Consider the following 17,249-nt stretch of genomic DNA (forward strand, 5'->3'; position numbering starts at 1 on the left):
GCTTCCATTGCATCGACCGATGCATGCTCGACATAGCACGAAAACCCTAAGTTTATCGCACCGTCCTTGCAGTTGCATCGACCGACGCACATGCCGAGCATCGTTTCTCCCCAAAGCTTCTCGCCGGATCTTCGTTCCTACAACCACAAAACTCGATCCCAAGCCACAAGAAAGCTTCCCAACGTCCTAAATAACATTCTAACAAGCCTAACAACACATAACAAGCAGATCAGAGAAATGCCCAGCTTAGATAAGCCATGGTCATGCACTTACCTTTGCCAAGACGATTCTGAACCTTAAACAAACAAGAAAACACTTCCATTAAGCTCCTACAACGAGCCCAGCTACAGATCTCTACAGGAACAGCTTCCAATCTCCCAAAATCCTCAAGAACACTCAAGAACACTTTTCTCCCTTTCTTTTCTCTCAAAAACGGGTAAACTCCCGAATGAGATAAAACACTCCAGTTAAGGGATTTTCCTAACCCAAAACGCAGCGTTTAACTTAAACTCGTCCGCACTAAACCGGCTATGCATCAACCGATGCACATAGTGCATCGACCAATGCAATCCCTAAACCGGAATTTTGGTTCGCGGATGTTACAGCTTCTGTCCTCTCATCCGTCCATCTCTTACGGAGATCGCCGAGTCGAGTTTCTTATCGGTCGATCCCCTCCGTCCCATCAAACCTTGAAGAGAGTCGACTAGTTCGAAGGTCGTACATCGTTCCGCAACCAGAGATCCGCGTCCGACCGCCCACAACTACCGTCTGAATGTCCGTAGCGAATATCCGTCCGCAGCAATCGTCCGTCCGTCCGTAGCAACCGTCCGTTCATTCGTCTCCGCAAACGACCGTGACCTGGGTTCACATCAGCTGGTATCATAGCTTCCTATAAGGTTGTATCTATCCTTTACTTTTCTATTTTGCATCTTCATAAAAACCCATAAAAATTGCATCTTTTATCATCCTTTGCATTATTTGTGTGCTCTAGGTTGTTAGCTTCATATTTTGTTCTTGTTTATTCTAGCTTGTGCTCTTGAGTGTTCTTGGTTTGTTTGTGCTAGATCTGTATAGGGTTGTGTTGCTTTTGTTTTGTTGTTTATAGGGTGGTAGATTCGTTTGTGCCTTGTTTTTGTTGCTTTATTGTGTTTTTTACCTTTTTGCTTGGTAAATATTTGTGGTTAAAGTCATTTGGTTTCTACCACATGCTTTTTCTCTATAAATCTCAGCCAAGTATTTTGAATTTCAAACTAGTCAAAGCCACGTTTTGAAATTTTGTGTGGCCTAGGTTTAGTTTCCTTTTGTGTGTTGGAGGATTAGCCACCTTCGAAGTCCTTTTGGTTCAGGCCACCATATGTGGACGTGGACAGCTGCCTTGAAACCGTGTGGTCCATGGTGTGAGTTGTCATCTTGGCTTTTAGTGACTCCCTTAGCCAATCATTGGTTATTCCTTGTTTTTGGCTTTATGTGTTAAAGTTTGTTTCTCTTGTTCTTCTTTTTATTAGCCTTAGGATTGTGTTTAGCTCCCTTAGATCATTTACTTAATCCTCTCTTTTCTTCTTGCTTGCGAGGTACCATTGCCACGTCACGACCGACCCACCGATCGTGCCATCGGTCGTACCGCTCGCGTGCTGACCGACCGTATAGCCGCATCTGCGTATCATTGTCCAACGCTTGTATCACCATACCAGTCGCCGCACCGACGTCCGACCATCATTGGCCGTCCGTACCAGCCGTCTGTACCAGCTGTCCGAACCCGCTGTCTGTACTAGCCGTCCGTACCGTCGTCCGACCATCATCGGCCGTCCGTACCAGTTGTCCGTACCGCCGTCCGTACCATCGCCAACCACCATTGGCTGTCCGTACCGTCGACCGTATCTAGTTCCAAACCGCATGATTGATAGCCAATGCTTGATTCAATATTGATCAAGTATGGAGCATGAAGATCCTTACTCTGATGATGAACCATGGTACAAAGAACACCATTGATGAGACCATGGACAACTTGGAACAAGGAGTTACAGAGCAGCTTGAACCTGAGAAGCTTCTGCCGAAAGAAGAAGACATTCTGCCAAAAGAAGAAGGCGTTCTGTCAGAAGAGGAAGATATTCTGCCGATGGAAGAAGGCGTTCTGCAGGAAGCCTTGTATGTTCCGAACGGTCCTCTAACAAGGTCACGGTCCAAGAGGTTCAACCAAGCCATCAATGGACTACTTAAGGAGCTGGACAAGAAGCTAGAAGGCGTGGCTCAAACCACTTTGACGATGCTCACAGCTCAAGGTGCTTGGTAAAGGGTTAAGTGTTGCTTATGCACTCTTTTTCCCTTGTCAAGTTTTGTCCCATTGGATTTTCTTGATAAGGTTTTTAATGAGGTCTAAGTAACACTTTCAAGCCCCCTTTGCCAGCCCAAGTTGTGGTCCAAGGCTCATTACAAAGTCTTGGCCCATTTTTCTATCTCTTTTGCATTTAATGCTTTTGTCATTTTCTAGACATTGTGCATGAGCTTGCATTAGTGAGGACTCTTGCATGACCTTGCATGAGCTCGACCTTGTGCATGCTCTTGCATGTTCTTCCCCTCTCTCCTCTTCTTCTTCGTCCCCCTTCTCCTATTTAAAGACCATGTATTTCTCTTTTGCAAACCATCAAACATTTCAATCAAAAACCTTCTTTTTACTTGTTTGATCAGAGAAGTGTGTAATATCTTCTCAACTTGTGTACTTCTTAGTGTGTCATATCTAAGTTGTAATCAAGCATGTAGTCTAAGAGACTTTCACCTCTCTTAGAAGTACAATTCATTCCCCCCTCAAATCCGCTGCATCCAATTCCCTTCACCTTCATCGCCGTTCATCTATCCTTTCTTCTGCATCTACCATTCATTCTTCATCATCACTTCTTCCATTCCTCTTCAAGACCTTGCAAAGTGTGTCCTTGGGAATAGATCCTCATCCAGGAGTCTATCAACCATGGTACTGATCCAGAACAAGAGGCTATCGAGGACGAGGACGCATCATGGTATGAAGAGTACAATGAAGAAGGGCCGGATCAAGAGGACCATGAGCATGGATCACCGGACTACTATTGGCCGTCTACTTCACAAGCTACGCGCCATAGCAAGTCCATGGTGAGCCGCAACGATGATTCCGACAGTGATGACTTGGGTTCTTATTATACACCGTCCACATATCACCGAGAGCCCAAGGAGAAGTTCCCAAGACGCGCCCAAAGAACTCCGAGCTGGTCCCCATGCGCATCACCGGCCAACAAGTCCAGCTGCGGCCGAGATAAAGCCAAGGCGAGCACTATGGGATATCAGACTAAGTCAAGGGAACAAGCCTCAAGGAAGCTGGTGCATTCTCCCGGAGCAACAAGTTTCATGGACGAGTTGATCTCTATCCAATCTCAACTCCAACACCTTGGAGAAATGTTGGGCCAAGTAGATTCATCTTACACCCATGGAGAATCATCACGGCACCAACACCTTGCATCACCACGGACACCAAATCTGCAACCAAGTTCTAACGCAGACCGTGAAGAGATACATAAGAGATGACATGTTCCGACAGTTCAATGTCGTGAGCTGCCAACACGGTACAAGGAACCAGCCCAAGGAGACGTCCCTGCTCAGATCATACCGAGACTGGAGATACCAAGGACAGACGTCAAGCCGTGCCGCAAGCTACCTGAAGGACCCGTATCAAGGACTCAACCAGACCGTGAGCTGAGCCTAGGAATTGATTTCTATCAGCAAATCAGTCCTAAGGAAGCCTTTGACCTGGGAGGAATCATAGAGTCGCCAGCCGAGCCTCTCGTTCGCCAATCTATTATACTCGGAGGTACAAGTCCATGCCATCAAGCAAACCACGGTCAACTCCTTACCGCGCTTGATCAAGACCGAGCTGACACTCGACTGCCATGTTCGGAGCAGGACACGGTCTATGAATCCTCACCCGGGACGCATATCAAACCTTTAGGTGAAGCCAGAGAAGAGTCTACCCGCGCAATCAACTTCATATCCGGAGTTCGCTTGTTAATGGGGAGTTTCAAGAAAAATGAGCCACCGAATATGGCCATTGAAGGGTCTTTTCATTTGGTATTCTTCATGACTACTTCAAGTAGTATGCTCCAGCTGGGAGTTGCCATTGTCGTGCCACCCTTCTCCTTTCTTAGCGCCAAGACCGTTACCGCACAAGGTCCTATGGCGAGGTATTTTTACAACTTTTGTGTGGCATCCTGGAGAGTCTCAACAACCAACCAAGGTTCATGAAGGGGTCAGAGCGACCAATGCCACTGGCCTAACCGGGGAAGTCTTATCCTTTTCTCTTAAGGCCTTACTGTTTTCTTTTGATCCCGGTAAAATTAGACCTTGGTTGAACTTTTGATGCTGCTGATTTGGTTTTCCTTTTTGATCCAGGTGTTGAGCCGAGTTTTGAGGTCAAAACTTCTAGAAGAGGGAGGGAATGATGTGAGCACGGGATCAGAAACGCGTCCAGGAATGGTCGAGCCGGACTCGGACAACACTCGGACGCTCGGACAATTGGTACTAGCATCTAGCAGCTAGCGTAGGCGGCAAGGATCTGGCCCGAAACAACAATGTAGCATCAACCAGTCCCTAAGGATCATCAAGGAGGAGCAAGACAAGGTCATCTAATGGGCAGTTCCAGGCCAAGCTCCAACCTTTACACCAATGGCTCATGGCCAGCATCACCAATGAAGAGCCTTGGGTGCGACCAGCTTTGGGAAGATTGATTCGCGTGTCTTCACCATCACGCTAGTGTGAATACACCCCTAAGACATTAGAAGGAGCTGTACTATTCTTCCTTCTTAGGGTTTGTCCCAATGATTTTACCGAAGGGGATTTAACGAGGCAGCGAGCTCTAGTGCATGTCCACTTTGTTCCCGCTTGGCTCATGACTTGGAAACTTTCATTGACATGATAATGGGCCAAGGAAGTAAAGATCTTATCCACCGCGTCCAGCCAATGACGTGGCATTTCTATCTCCTTCCTTCCTTTTTTATTTCATCTTGAACCTTCTATGACTGTTGGATGGTTTTGCCTTTTATTTACATTTGCTTTTTGCTTTTAGGGACATGTGTGTTCCTTAGCTAGTGGCCACGTGCCTAGGGTTAAGTGTCTCCTTTATGTAAGCTTCCCCCATCTAAAGGCCTAAACCCACATTGTAAAAGGCAGACTTGAATATAGAATGAAATTTCCCAAAGAGTGAATCTTTGTTTCTCGACTCACCCTTCTCCTTTCTCGCAAATTAGTCCGGGACTAAGCTTGAAGGAAATCTTAGGAGATTCACGAACCGGGTTTGTGATCCCCTAGTCTGACTGTATCACGAGCCAAGCCATCTCTCGTGTGTCGTCGCAGCGATCCACCTTTCCGTCTGTTGCGTCTGATGTCTGTCCGTACGTAGCGTCCTTTCGCCCATCTCTTGAGAATCGATCGGGTCGAGTTTCTTACCGAGAAGTTCTTCCATCCATCCATCTTTCCCGGAGATTATCGAGTCGAATTATTCATCAGCAAATCTCGTCCCGCTTTCGTCCTCCCATCCGTCCATCTCTTCCGGAGATCGCTGAGTCGATTTTCTTATCGGTCGATCCCCTTCGTCCCATCAAACCTTAAAGAGAGTCGACTAGTTCAAAGGTCGTACGTCGTTTCGCAACCAGAGATCCGCATCCAACCATCCGCAACTACCGTCCGAATGTCCGCAGCGACTATCCGTCCGCAGCGACCGTCTGTTCGTACATCTCCGCAATCAACCGCGACCTGGGTTCACATCACGTACCGTGCGCGTTCTGCTACACGTACTGCTACATGTACCGCTACACGTACCCAGTGCATACTGTTGGTCCAGCCAGCGTGGGTCGTTACATCTCCCTTCCTTGACATCGTCACGCGAGCTGGTCAGCCACTTCAATCCAACTCCTCGGACCTTTCTTTCCTGCGACCATAAAAGGAGGCGTAGAACGGTCATCCCGTCTCACTACGCTAAGTTCAATAATCTCAATCTGACATAGGTCTAATTCAATCAAGTCATGCATGTCAAATAACCTATATGACAGTTGTTGAAATCGTTTAAACCAACCATCTATTTATTGCAATAAAAACATTAACCAAGACAAGCAAGCGATCAAGACTAAATAAACCATCGATCAAGAGATCGACCAAAGAACTTAGCCACAGTCACGCACTCACCTTCAGTTTCGACCCTAGGATTTAACTCACAGCTTTTCTCCTGTTCTATACATATGATCCCCCGATTCGGACCTGTTTCACTACATGGACACATCGGCCATCGATACCATCCGATGTCAAGACCGTTAACTATCGATGGACTAAGGTTGAAAAATCACTTACCGATCTCTCCTTCGACTATGACTTTTGGATTTTTGACTACACTTAGTAAAACTCGGTCTAGCTCGATGGATCTCTCTCACTCTCTCACTCTAGCGGTGGCTTAAGGATTTTATGCGGTGCTCTCTCGAGAGCTTAGGGTTATCAACCTATTTATAGGGTCGACTAAACCGTCTTGGGCTTCCAAAAAATGATAAGCCTTATTGCACCCTAAGTTCCCTTCTTTTTTGCAACTATCCTTATCCTACCCGGATTGCCTTTTCTATGAGTTTCTATTTCTCTCGAGTTCCCTTTTCCATGAGTTGGTTTAAATCCTTCGCAGGAATTTCTGAGTCACCGGGCTGTCCATCAGCCCATGGTCATATCGATCCATCCTTGCCCATCGGCCAGATCCACCTTTCACCGATGCGACTATTTATCCGACAGTCCCCACTTCACTGGCACTTATACTGTCACTTACACCAGACACTTCACTATCCCATTCCATCCAGAAACTTACATGTCTGCATCCTCAATCACAGCAAACTTGGGATTCGTTTTCTTCAATTTAAACATCTGTTCACTCTTGTCACTTCAGTAGTCTTGAACTCTCCATTATCATTCGGATCCCTTTAACCTATCGAACCCATGTTCAGTGTCTGACTGTACCACCGTTCATCGCTACGTGTTCCGCCATACGTATTGCTACCAATAACACTACCCGTACCGCGTGCGTACCGCTGGTTCACCCAGCGCGGGTCGTTACATGTAACCTTCAGGATCGTACGCGCCTCTATGTTTCCCTAGCCGCGACTAGCACACCACCAAAACTTGGCCGGTACATGCCTCCACATCGACGCGCGTGCACGTTCTCAACCACGTCAAGCCCTACACGCCTTCACCTATCCCACCATCGTCTTGCAAACTCTGTACCAACATCGTGCAAGTGAGTCGTCGCGCCAAGACCTATTTGTTGTTACCAGCACGAGCCTCAGGTTAACATGCTCCTCGCCCGCACACCACTATACCAAGACGGGCGCACCTTCAACCTTCACACGCCTCCGTCTTAATCCATTCTCGCGATCTGTAGGGAAGGCGCACCATAGACCGAGGGACGCACCGGAGCTCGACGCCATAGATCTGCGGCGTCTTGGCGTGGCAAGCAGCGGATGGACCGAGACGCCTCACTGTCTCGGCCAGATATAGCGGGAACAAGGCCATGGCATGTCAAGGCGTTAACTGATTTATCCTCTACAAGATAACAGATCCAGAGGAACAGCATGAATATAGGGCAGCGCACGGGCGACAAAAGAGTTGGGTGCGTCTAGCAAAAAGGAGGTGAAGATGGTGGATCTTGACTTAGACGCCCCACCAGAGAAGATAGAAGCGGTGGTGCCACGGCATAATAGCAAGGCTGAGACACGGCTATGCGCGGGGCATGTCTGGCGGAAGACAGGATGACGGTGGAGGACCACACAACTAAAAAAAAAAAAAAGCAGAGAAGGTAGAGAAAGAAGTATACTTTTTGGAGGAAAGTAGAAAGTGAAAGGTAAAGACGAAGTCATAGAGACATATATATAGGAGGGGGCCCAACGTGTTAGCCGAGGTAAAAACGAATTACCAAGTTTACAAGCTCTAAACACCTTCGGTGTCTCTGGAAAACATGCAAAACAAGCAAAACTCCCACAAAAACCCATCACGATTCGTGAAACGTGCACAACGCACTATTCATCAACGAATTATCTGGATGTCTCAAAAAAACCTATCCACAGCACTATTCATACAGAGACTCTTTGGATGCCTCGAAAAATGTGCCCATAGCACTATTCATCCCAAGAATCTCCGGATGCCATGAAAGACGTGTCCAGAGCACTATTCATCCTGAGACTCTCCGGATGTCTCAAAAAATGTGCCTAGAGAACTATTCGTCCCGAGACTATTTGGATACCTCGAAAGACTTGCCTAGAGCACTATTCATTATGAGATTATTCGGATGCCTAGAAAGATGTGCCCAGCGCATAACTTATCCCGAGACTCTCCATATGTCTTGAAAAACATGCGCAACGCACTGCCCATTGAGGAAAGTTGTAAACTCCAAAAATCTGCTAATCTCCAATAAATCTTTTGTTCCGCGTCGAGATGACGAATCTAGAGACTCAAAATCGTGCCTACCAAGCTCAAGAAAGTCATCGCGCAACGGACTTGGAGGGATCTTTGTTGGATATGGGCTCTGCGCTCAACACTCAAGAAGGCCTTAGGTTATTAATTTGGGCATCAAGCACGAGGGGTAAAATTGTAATTTGCAAAAGGGACGTAAGAGATTTAATGTCAACGGTTCACTATAAATACCAAAGGTCACTATCAAGTAGGGGATCCGAAAAAGGGCAATCAGAGAGAACAAAACAAATAACTAAATCGTATTATCTTCGCTTAGCATTTTGTTTGTTGTTTCTTTCGTCTTGTACGCAAAGTCTTTGGCTCGATGGATCTATATCGTCGCGCATAATACATTTCTTGTAAACTTTTATTTCATCTCAATGTTAATAAAAGGACCAGCTCCGCTCTTACCTCCAAATTTCCGTATTAATATTATTATTGCGACTTAGTATCAACAATAACATCCATAATGGGGAAGGAAACTAGCATCTCACTTTCAACCTTGATAAAATCCATTTTTGTTGTATTTGTTTTTCTATAAAATAATAGTATATATATAAGTGTCATTCATAAATACAATTATAATATCATTACATGCAGACACGATTTGGACGATTGATTCTCAATAATATAGACATGCACCACTTCGTCGTCTTATAACAATAAACCATCGACTAGAAATAGAATCATATCCACACTGGTGGTGGTTCAGTCCAGGAGAGATAGACAACCGTTAAAGTTCCAAATTGGCAGAAAAAAGTAAGTAGAAGCCACATGGAATCGGGGATTGGTCTCTGACACTTGCTTCATCATCGAAATAAATGCTATATATGTGATTATAATCAAATGAATGGATTGGTGATTGGATATAAAATAATAATTACAATATTATTCGAATCAAAAAAAAAAAAGAAAAAAAACGAATTGTCCGCGTAAGACGCGGTTCCACGTTGACTAACGTATGCAAGCATCTTCAAACACTCCCATTCTTTTTCATAGACACAGGAAGGGGAGACGAATCTGACGCTCCAAGTCCAGCTTTACGTCTTTTTGTAACTCTTAAATTTCAAGATTTAATATTTTACTATCAAAAATTTTTATTATTATTGTAAAAAGGTGATAAAACTTGTCCTTTGTTTCTTTGCCCCACGAGATCCACCTAAAAAAAGCAAATTAACCCTAAACTAGAGGCTTGATCGTTTTCTTTACAAGATCCAAATAGAAAGACATCTCTCCTCTCTTGACTTCCTTATAGGAAGACTAAGAATAAGATTACCAAGTTATGATATCATTATTGTTGACTTGTGCTCAAACAACACCTTACATTTAGCCCTAAATCTGCTGGCTAAAAGGTCTAATCCCTTGGAATTTATGTCCTTAACTTTCTAATTAATTATAACATATTGTTCATCCACATATCTTATTTGATGGGATATTATTAAGATTTTATACATAGGGTGTTCATATTTAAACTTTTCAATTTCAAGAGATGTACAAAAAACAAATTAAAAACAAAAACAATTTTATTTTTATAGGACAAAAAATACAAATAACTACTTTTTCTAAAGCTACAATAAAATAAAATTACAAATTTTACAAAAGTACACGAACCAATATTGAATTATTTTGAAAACTAAGGGTCGGAATAGTAACCGCGGATTTAGTAGTGCGGGATAAAGAATTTGCTAGTGCGGTATGGTTCAACTGCGGTACGTGCGGGACAAATATATTTGCAGGACAAGTGCGGTTAATGCAAAATAAGCGGTACAAAATAACTTTTGATTGGTGAAAAACTATTTGGAGTGCAGATTTCATATTATTTTATTAATAACTAGTATAATTATATATTTCAATTTATTTTGTATTAATAATTATATATATATATATATATTTAACATAAGGTATAATTGTAATATATTTCATAGATTTTGTAAATAGATTTTTTATACAAAATATATCTAACATAAGTAAACATAACTGTATAAAACCTAATATCTCTAATTAATAGATAGAACTTATATATCTATCATAGAAGTTTATACTAATGAAAGAAAATTAATAGATATATAATATTTTAACAATAACAAAAATTAAAAATTAAAAGTATATATAACCAAGTGCGTAATTTGTAAAACCGCTAGATAAAACTTGTTTTGGTTTTTAAATGCAGTCCATACCTTATTTCTCTTCCCAAAACAGCACTTATCACTTTTTTTTTCTATTTTGCAAAACCACAAACTTATTAGAAAAATGTTCAATGGTAAACGAAGTCCGTTTTTCAAAATCTGTTTATCAATTACGCAAATAAGAGGCTTCGCCTAAGTCAATTCATGGGTATAACATGGTGCAATCATTATATAAGATATAGCAAAAATACATATAATAATCCAGCTATGATAAAATAATAAAATTTTTCCGAACAAGTTGGGATGATAATTATAATAGACTAAAATATAAACCCATTCTAGAGATGGTATATAAAAAAATGATCATATTATTAAAGAAAGAACCACGTTTAGTCACCTCCATTCCTTTCTGCCAAATCGCTGGCTTTCAGAATCTTTCTATTCTCGACTCGAGTCGAGTCGGCTCAGGATCAATGGTTCGACAAGTTAACCAAATTTCACAGTCGATCAAATTGGTATTTTAAACTCTTTATTCCCGAAGATCTCGTAACTTCAACATAATCTTGCTACTCTATTACTATTAGTTTGTATTTTCATCTATTGTGTCGTGGTTTGAATTGTGCAAATTGGTAAAATATATGCCAATACTAAACCACCGGTTTGGCTTAGCTTATTCAGCTGCAAGCCGAGTAAATTAGAGTCGGTGCGACAAACGATCTGATTCTCCGAAGCTTCTTCATAAAAACGTTAGACCTTTCTACTTTTTTTTCTTGTTCACTACGTAAACCCAACAACGTGTATACATATATAAATGTGTATATCCACAATATTGTTATCTTACAAATTACAAACGAAAAACACACATTAACAACTTCTAAGAGAGGAGAAAAAAAAAAAAACAAAGTCAGAAATTTAATACCAACCAGTCAGAAGAGAATGAGAAGCTTGGTGAAGAAGCTACTATGGTGCGGCGCCAAGAACTATGTGTCTCCGAGAACATCGGCATTACCAGAGGAAGGGAGAGTTCGGGTTTACGTAGGTAAAGATAAAGAGAGTCAATGCAAGCTAGAGGTTGAGGCTAATTTGCTAAACCACCCAATGTTTGAGGATCTTCTAAGGTTGTCTGAGGAAGAATTCGGACACTCGTACGAAGGAGCCTTAAGGATTGCCTGCGAGATTGATGTCTTCATCAAACTTATCAATCAACACAAAAAAACTAATCATCATAGCCCTTCCCTTTGCTTTACCAATAATTCCACTAAATTATCGTAGCTTTTATACATTTTTTTTTTCTTTTCATAATTCTTTATTCTAAACGGAAGAAAAAATGGACAAAGTTCATTCCTATATTACTTATTTTTTGGAGTTTAAAGCCAATGGACATTTGTATTAGTAATGACTTCATTAAAACATAGTTATTGATATTTTTTGGTTTTTCTAGCAAAGCTGAATATATTGATCTGATGTGCAATTACATTGTCCCGATACAATAATATATCAGTTAACCAAATAGGAATTGCAATACAATTCGAAGCAAATGGGAAGTTGGATAAATGGATCCTTTGTTAATAAATGTGCTGCGGGACTAGAATCTCGGTTTACATGCTTGAACTGATGACAGTGTAGTTTTTGTTGTCCAATAGCTAGAAGATCCTTGCAGATGTTGGTGATGCTTAATTTTCTTATTTGCCATGTAAAACGTTGTTTAGAACAAGTGAATCTACTTGTAGATAACCTTGGAAAAGCCCATAGATGTAGCATATTCGATAGCCCCTGTGTTGTTGTTCCTAACCGTTCTTTTCACGGCAGTTGTAGCAATTTCAACAGCTTAACTGGTCTTGTTTATGGCTTTTTGAAGATAAGATAGTTTTGGGCGCAATCTCCAAATTTGTCGTAGCAGTCTGATTGTCACAATGCATAATAATAAACTGAGTAGTCTTGACTTTAAGATCCAATAGCAACTGCTTAAGCCAAATAAGCTCATCAGTATCAGCCATAGAACACTACCCATTTTCAGCACTCAATCTTGACCAATACTTAAATTTGGATTGTTTCAAGTTATTTCTAGTGATTGTGTAAATTCCGAAGGATTTTATTCTTCTAATAAAAGCAAAATATGTTAATATTCAAGAAAGAGGTAAGCGGTAATCCAGTACCTAAAACGTTTAGTTGGAATTTAAGCGAGTTTAGACTGTTAAAACGTTACATAATAAAATATTATAAATATGATATTATAGATAAAAAGATTTATATAACTATATATTAAGAAAATAAGAATATTAAATCGTAAAGAAAAATTAGAGAAAAATATTTCTTAATATATATCAATCAACATATAAATGTTTAAAATTATAGTTGAAAATTGAATATAAAATACATTAAAACAAGATTCATATTATTTAAGATAACTAATGCAGCCGTCTAAGCGTACATAAACATCTAGCACCTAGTGCTTAGACGGGTCTTAAACGACTGTCTAGAATGTTTTTAGAACATTTTCATCGGAAGAACACAAGTTTCAAGTAGGGTCTTTAAAAAAACACTTTACTGGCTATTTTTGTTACTTTTATGTTATTTAGTTCCTAAAAATGCTTAATACTAGATTAAGATCTGCATATTATGATTTTACTAGATTAGTACATACATAAATATAATTATTTGGCAACTTTTAAAAAAACCAGATTAAACCTAATTTACTCTACTTTCCAGTACAATATAATCAGGTATTTATTATACTTATATCATCTTAATAGATAAAAGCTAAATTATACAAAAATAACACGTGATGTATTTATATTAATAGTACTAGATTACCAAAAATAATAAGTAACTTTTAAAAAATAAAAATTTACAAAGAGTAAGTAAGTGGCGAAGAAGAAATGATGAACAAGACGACTTCTCTCTTGCTCCCTTGAGTGGAAGATTTTAAGAGTTTGTACATGTTTGAACTTTGAAGTATTGAGACAAATGCGTGACGTTTGCTCAGTTGTGTAAATGAAGGTAATTGAGAATTTTCGGGTATACGTATAGTACTATCTTTTTCCTTTGCTGACTAGTTTTGGGCCATAGGCCTATAGTATAGTTGGCCTTAGACTAACTTCAAAACCCTGAAAAGTTGCTTTAAAAAAATAAAAAATTATTCTAATTATATTTTTTTTACAATCAAACCTCTTATATTAAGTTATCGGAGATGACTCGCTTCGAGAGAGAGTTAGTTAAGTACAGACGAGTTTACATGGAAAAAAACAGAAACTTCGTGTTCTTGCACATTTTGCAAGTTTATCTGCATGGATATTATCCTCTCGAGGAATATATCTAATACTAAAATTAGCAAATCTATCTCTGAAATGAGTAAAATCCTTCAATTCTGATGAAAAAGTCGGCCAATCATTGATATTAGACGTCATCCTTAGGAGGTCTGAACAATCTGTAGCAAAAAGAGTTGTATCCAAGCCCAACGCTAATAAGCACTCCATAGCCCAAATAAGGGTATCTAACTCTGCATGTAAAGAGGATAGGCTTCTACGCGATTTTTTTAGCCCCATGTGCAGGATTCTGTCACCGATAAACGCAATCCAACCATGGCCACTCCTATCCACCTCTTTATGCCAAGATCCGTTTATAAAGCAGACAAGAGATTCTTGTGGAATTGGGGTTAGAGGTGCGCCTGCTTCTACTATCGTTGTGCTAAGTCTCTATTATTTGCTCTTCTCCAAACTTCTTCTTCTTGGATAGCTTTCTCCGCTGTATCTTACGGAGACTCATAAATATTTTCAAACACTTTCTTGTTTCTTGCCTTCCAAATGTACTACATCACTCAAGGGAATGTACGCAGATTTTGATCAAGTGCACCATAGTCTCTATCGCACCCATAAAGAAAATCGAGGTTGCTATATAGAGAAGATGAGGGAAACACCATAAGATGGATAGGGATTGTCGATAAAGCTCACACTTGACGTGCTGGGGGGCATTCAAATAGCATATGATTTATAGTTTCCTCTTCCACTCCACATCTAGGAAAATTCTTATCTCTACCAATATGGCGATAATGCAAGTGTTGGCAAGTTGCCAAGCACCCAGTCACACATTGCCACACGAAATGCTTCAGCTTTCGTGATGTTTTTAACTTCCATGCTTGCGCCTTGAGTGTCGTAAAACTAGGTCCCTGAGGAGGGAGGTCGCAAACAGGGCGAGAGATAGCTCTCGCGACTTCGTATCCAGACTTAAAAGTATAATTCCCATACTTTGTCAGGGTCCACGAATATCCATCCCTCGAGGCATTTAAGCTCTGTTTAATTCCCAAAATAATGGTAATTTCTTTCGGGGGGAAAAGTTCCCGAAGACGCTTCATTTTCCACTTTTTTGTGTTGAAATCAATCAAGGTGTTAACACAAATCAAGGGATTTCTCTCATTATTTAATTCTTGTGGCGGTCGCGCTGGCGTATCTAGGATCCATGGTTCAGTCCAGATGCACGTGTTGAACCCCGAGCTTATGGTCTTACGGATTCTGTACGAGAGAACATGTTTTGCTGCCAACATGCTCCTCCAACCAAATGAAGGTCATACATGTATCTCTAATGGACTACAGTATCAAAACTATCTCCCTTTAAGAACTCGACTAAGGAGAGAATCTGGATATATGAGTAATCTTCATACCTGCTTTGCCAATCAGGCAAGATTAAATTCTTCTAGTGTTCGAAAGCCTAGCCAGCCTTCCGACAGTTGAGTACACATTTGCTCCCATGAGATCCAATGTAATCCTTTACTATCTGCTTTATTGCTCCACCAAAAATCGGCAATGGCACTACTTAATTTTGAGCAAATAGCTTTTGGTAAGAGAAAACAGGACATTACATATGTCGGAATTGCTTGTGCAACTGATTTTATCAGGATTTCCTTGCCTCCTTTGGATATGGATTTTGAAGTCCATAAGTCTACCCTCTTGTGGAGTTTATCCCTCACGAAGGCAAAGACTTGTGCCTTTGATCCGTGAATCTTCTCGGGAAGACCCAAGTATTTACCCATGCCTCCTTCTTGTGATATCCCAACAATAGATTTGATCTCTTGTCGTATATGCACTACAACAAAAATCTACATTGATAGCAGTAGAGGATATCACATTTTCATGAACTGCTATAAAAGATGATTAATTTTTTTGGTCACTTTGTAATAGTTCAATATAAACGCTATGCTATAAAATCCTTAAGCGGGAATCTGAAAAATCATATTCCGCCAACCCTGAGCCGAATTATTTCACTTAAGCGCCTAACATTTGTTCACTAAACCTAAAACTGTCGAACAAAACAACACTCCCAAGCAAAACCTAACACTCTCTAGCAAAACAGCAAAACATCACACTCCTAATTTCTCTGAGATTCTCTTCTATTTTTACGACAAATCCCTAATATTGTCGCCGGCCATACATTCGTGCTCCTCCGCAGACACATTCTCCAGCCCAGCCGTCAGTGAGCTCAAATCGAAGGCATGTCTTTCTTCTTTACTCTAATTTCCTTCTTTCTTCTTACTCTCAGGATTGAAATTATCAATTTTAGGGTTTATGAGCATCGATCTGAGATTTGATCCAAATTAGAGATTTTGTGGATTTTCAAATTAGGGATTTGATTCAAATTTCGGATTATGAGAATTAGAGATTTGATTCAAATTAGGGATTTTAATAATTTTCAAATTTCCAAAGCTTATTGAAGCATGCATATCTAATTGGATATGTTTTGTTATTTGTCAAGTGTTTGTGGTTGCTGCCATTGGGGAACTGAAGCTCGCTTTTGGTGTACTCAACAGTGCAGGTTAGTCCCTTTCGACCAAATTTTATGGTTATTCTTTGGTTGTGACTGTTGTTGTTTTATTTTGGTTTTTTTTTTGTTTTGTGAATGTAATTGATTTCTGGCTGTAATTGTTTTGTGGCTGTAATTGTTTTGTTGTGCAATAGAGATGATATTAGCGTATTTGCATTGGTAATTAAGCTATTTACTTATCTGGAACACTTTTTTAATGTTGCTTTGGTTTGAAATGTTGTTATAAGGTTTTAATTAAGCTTAGAACATATAATGTTGGACAAGGCATGAGTGCTTCTATGCAGGTAAGGAATTAATTTATATAGGTTAGGTTTCAGCTGGAGTTTGGATACTTTCCCCAGTTCTTTATTCTGTTCCATTTCTTATTCATTGAAGAGTCGATCCTGGATATGAGAGAGGCGCTCGGAAATTTTTACGGGATGTGACTGTGGGGTTAGGAAACATTGATATTATGATATGTCCCTGCAAAGATTGTCGCAATGTAGAACGCATATCAGGCAGTGACGTGGTTGATCATCTTGTAACTAGGGGGTGGATGAGGCTTACAAGCTGCAAAATGATTGGTATCATCATGGAGACGTGAACTTAGTGGTCGATGGTGATAGCAAACTAAATCAGTGGAATGAGGAAATTTTTGAGTATATAAAGCAGCTGAATATTCTGAAAAAGAGTTGGCGAGTAAGGGTAAGGGTGACTTAGGTAAGATTGCAGATGGTGACTTAGTTGAGATTGCAGAGGGTGAGGACAAGAGAGAAGATGAGTTCCTTGCAAAGCTTGCAGATGCTAGAACGCCATTATATCAAAGTTGTTCAAACC

The 17,249-nt window shown here is 40.6% G+C and overlaps 1 protein-coding gene across 1 annotated transcript; it reads left to right on the forward strand.

The window, feature by feature from the left end:
- Positions 1-11,459: 11,459 nt before the first annotated feature.
- LOC109127549 (auxin-responsive protein SAUR26-like) lies at positions 11,460-12,062 on the forward strand. Its single transcript, XM_019232495.2, has one exon. It carries the CDS (start codon positions 11,556-11,558, stop codon positions 11,889-11,891), a length of 336 nt encoding a protein of 111 aa, XP_019088040.1. The 5' UTR covers positions 11,460-11,555; the 3' UTR covers positions 11,892-12,062.
- Positions 12,063-17,249: the final 5,187 nt, after the last annotated feature.

This window comes from Camelina sativa, chromosome 11 (genome assembly GCF_030686135.1).
Source record: "Camelina sativa cultivar CO46 ecotype springtype chromosome 11, ASM3068613v1".
In the NCBI taxonomy this organism is placed as follows: Eukaryota; Viridiplantae; Streptophyta; class Magnoliopsida; order Brassicales; family Brassicaceae; genus Camelina; species Camelina sativa.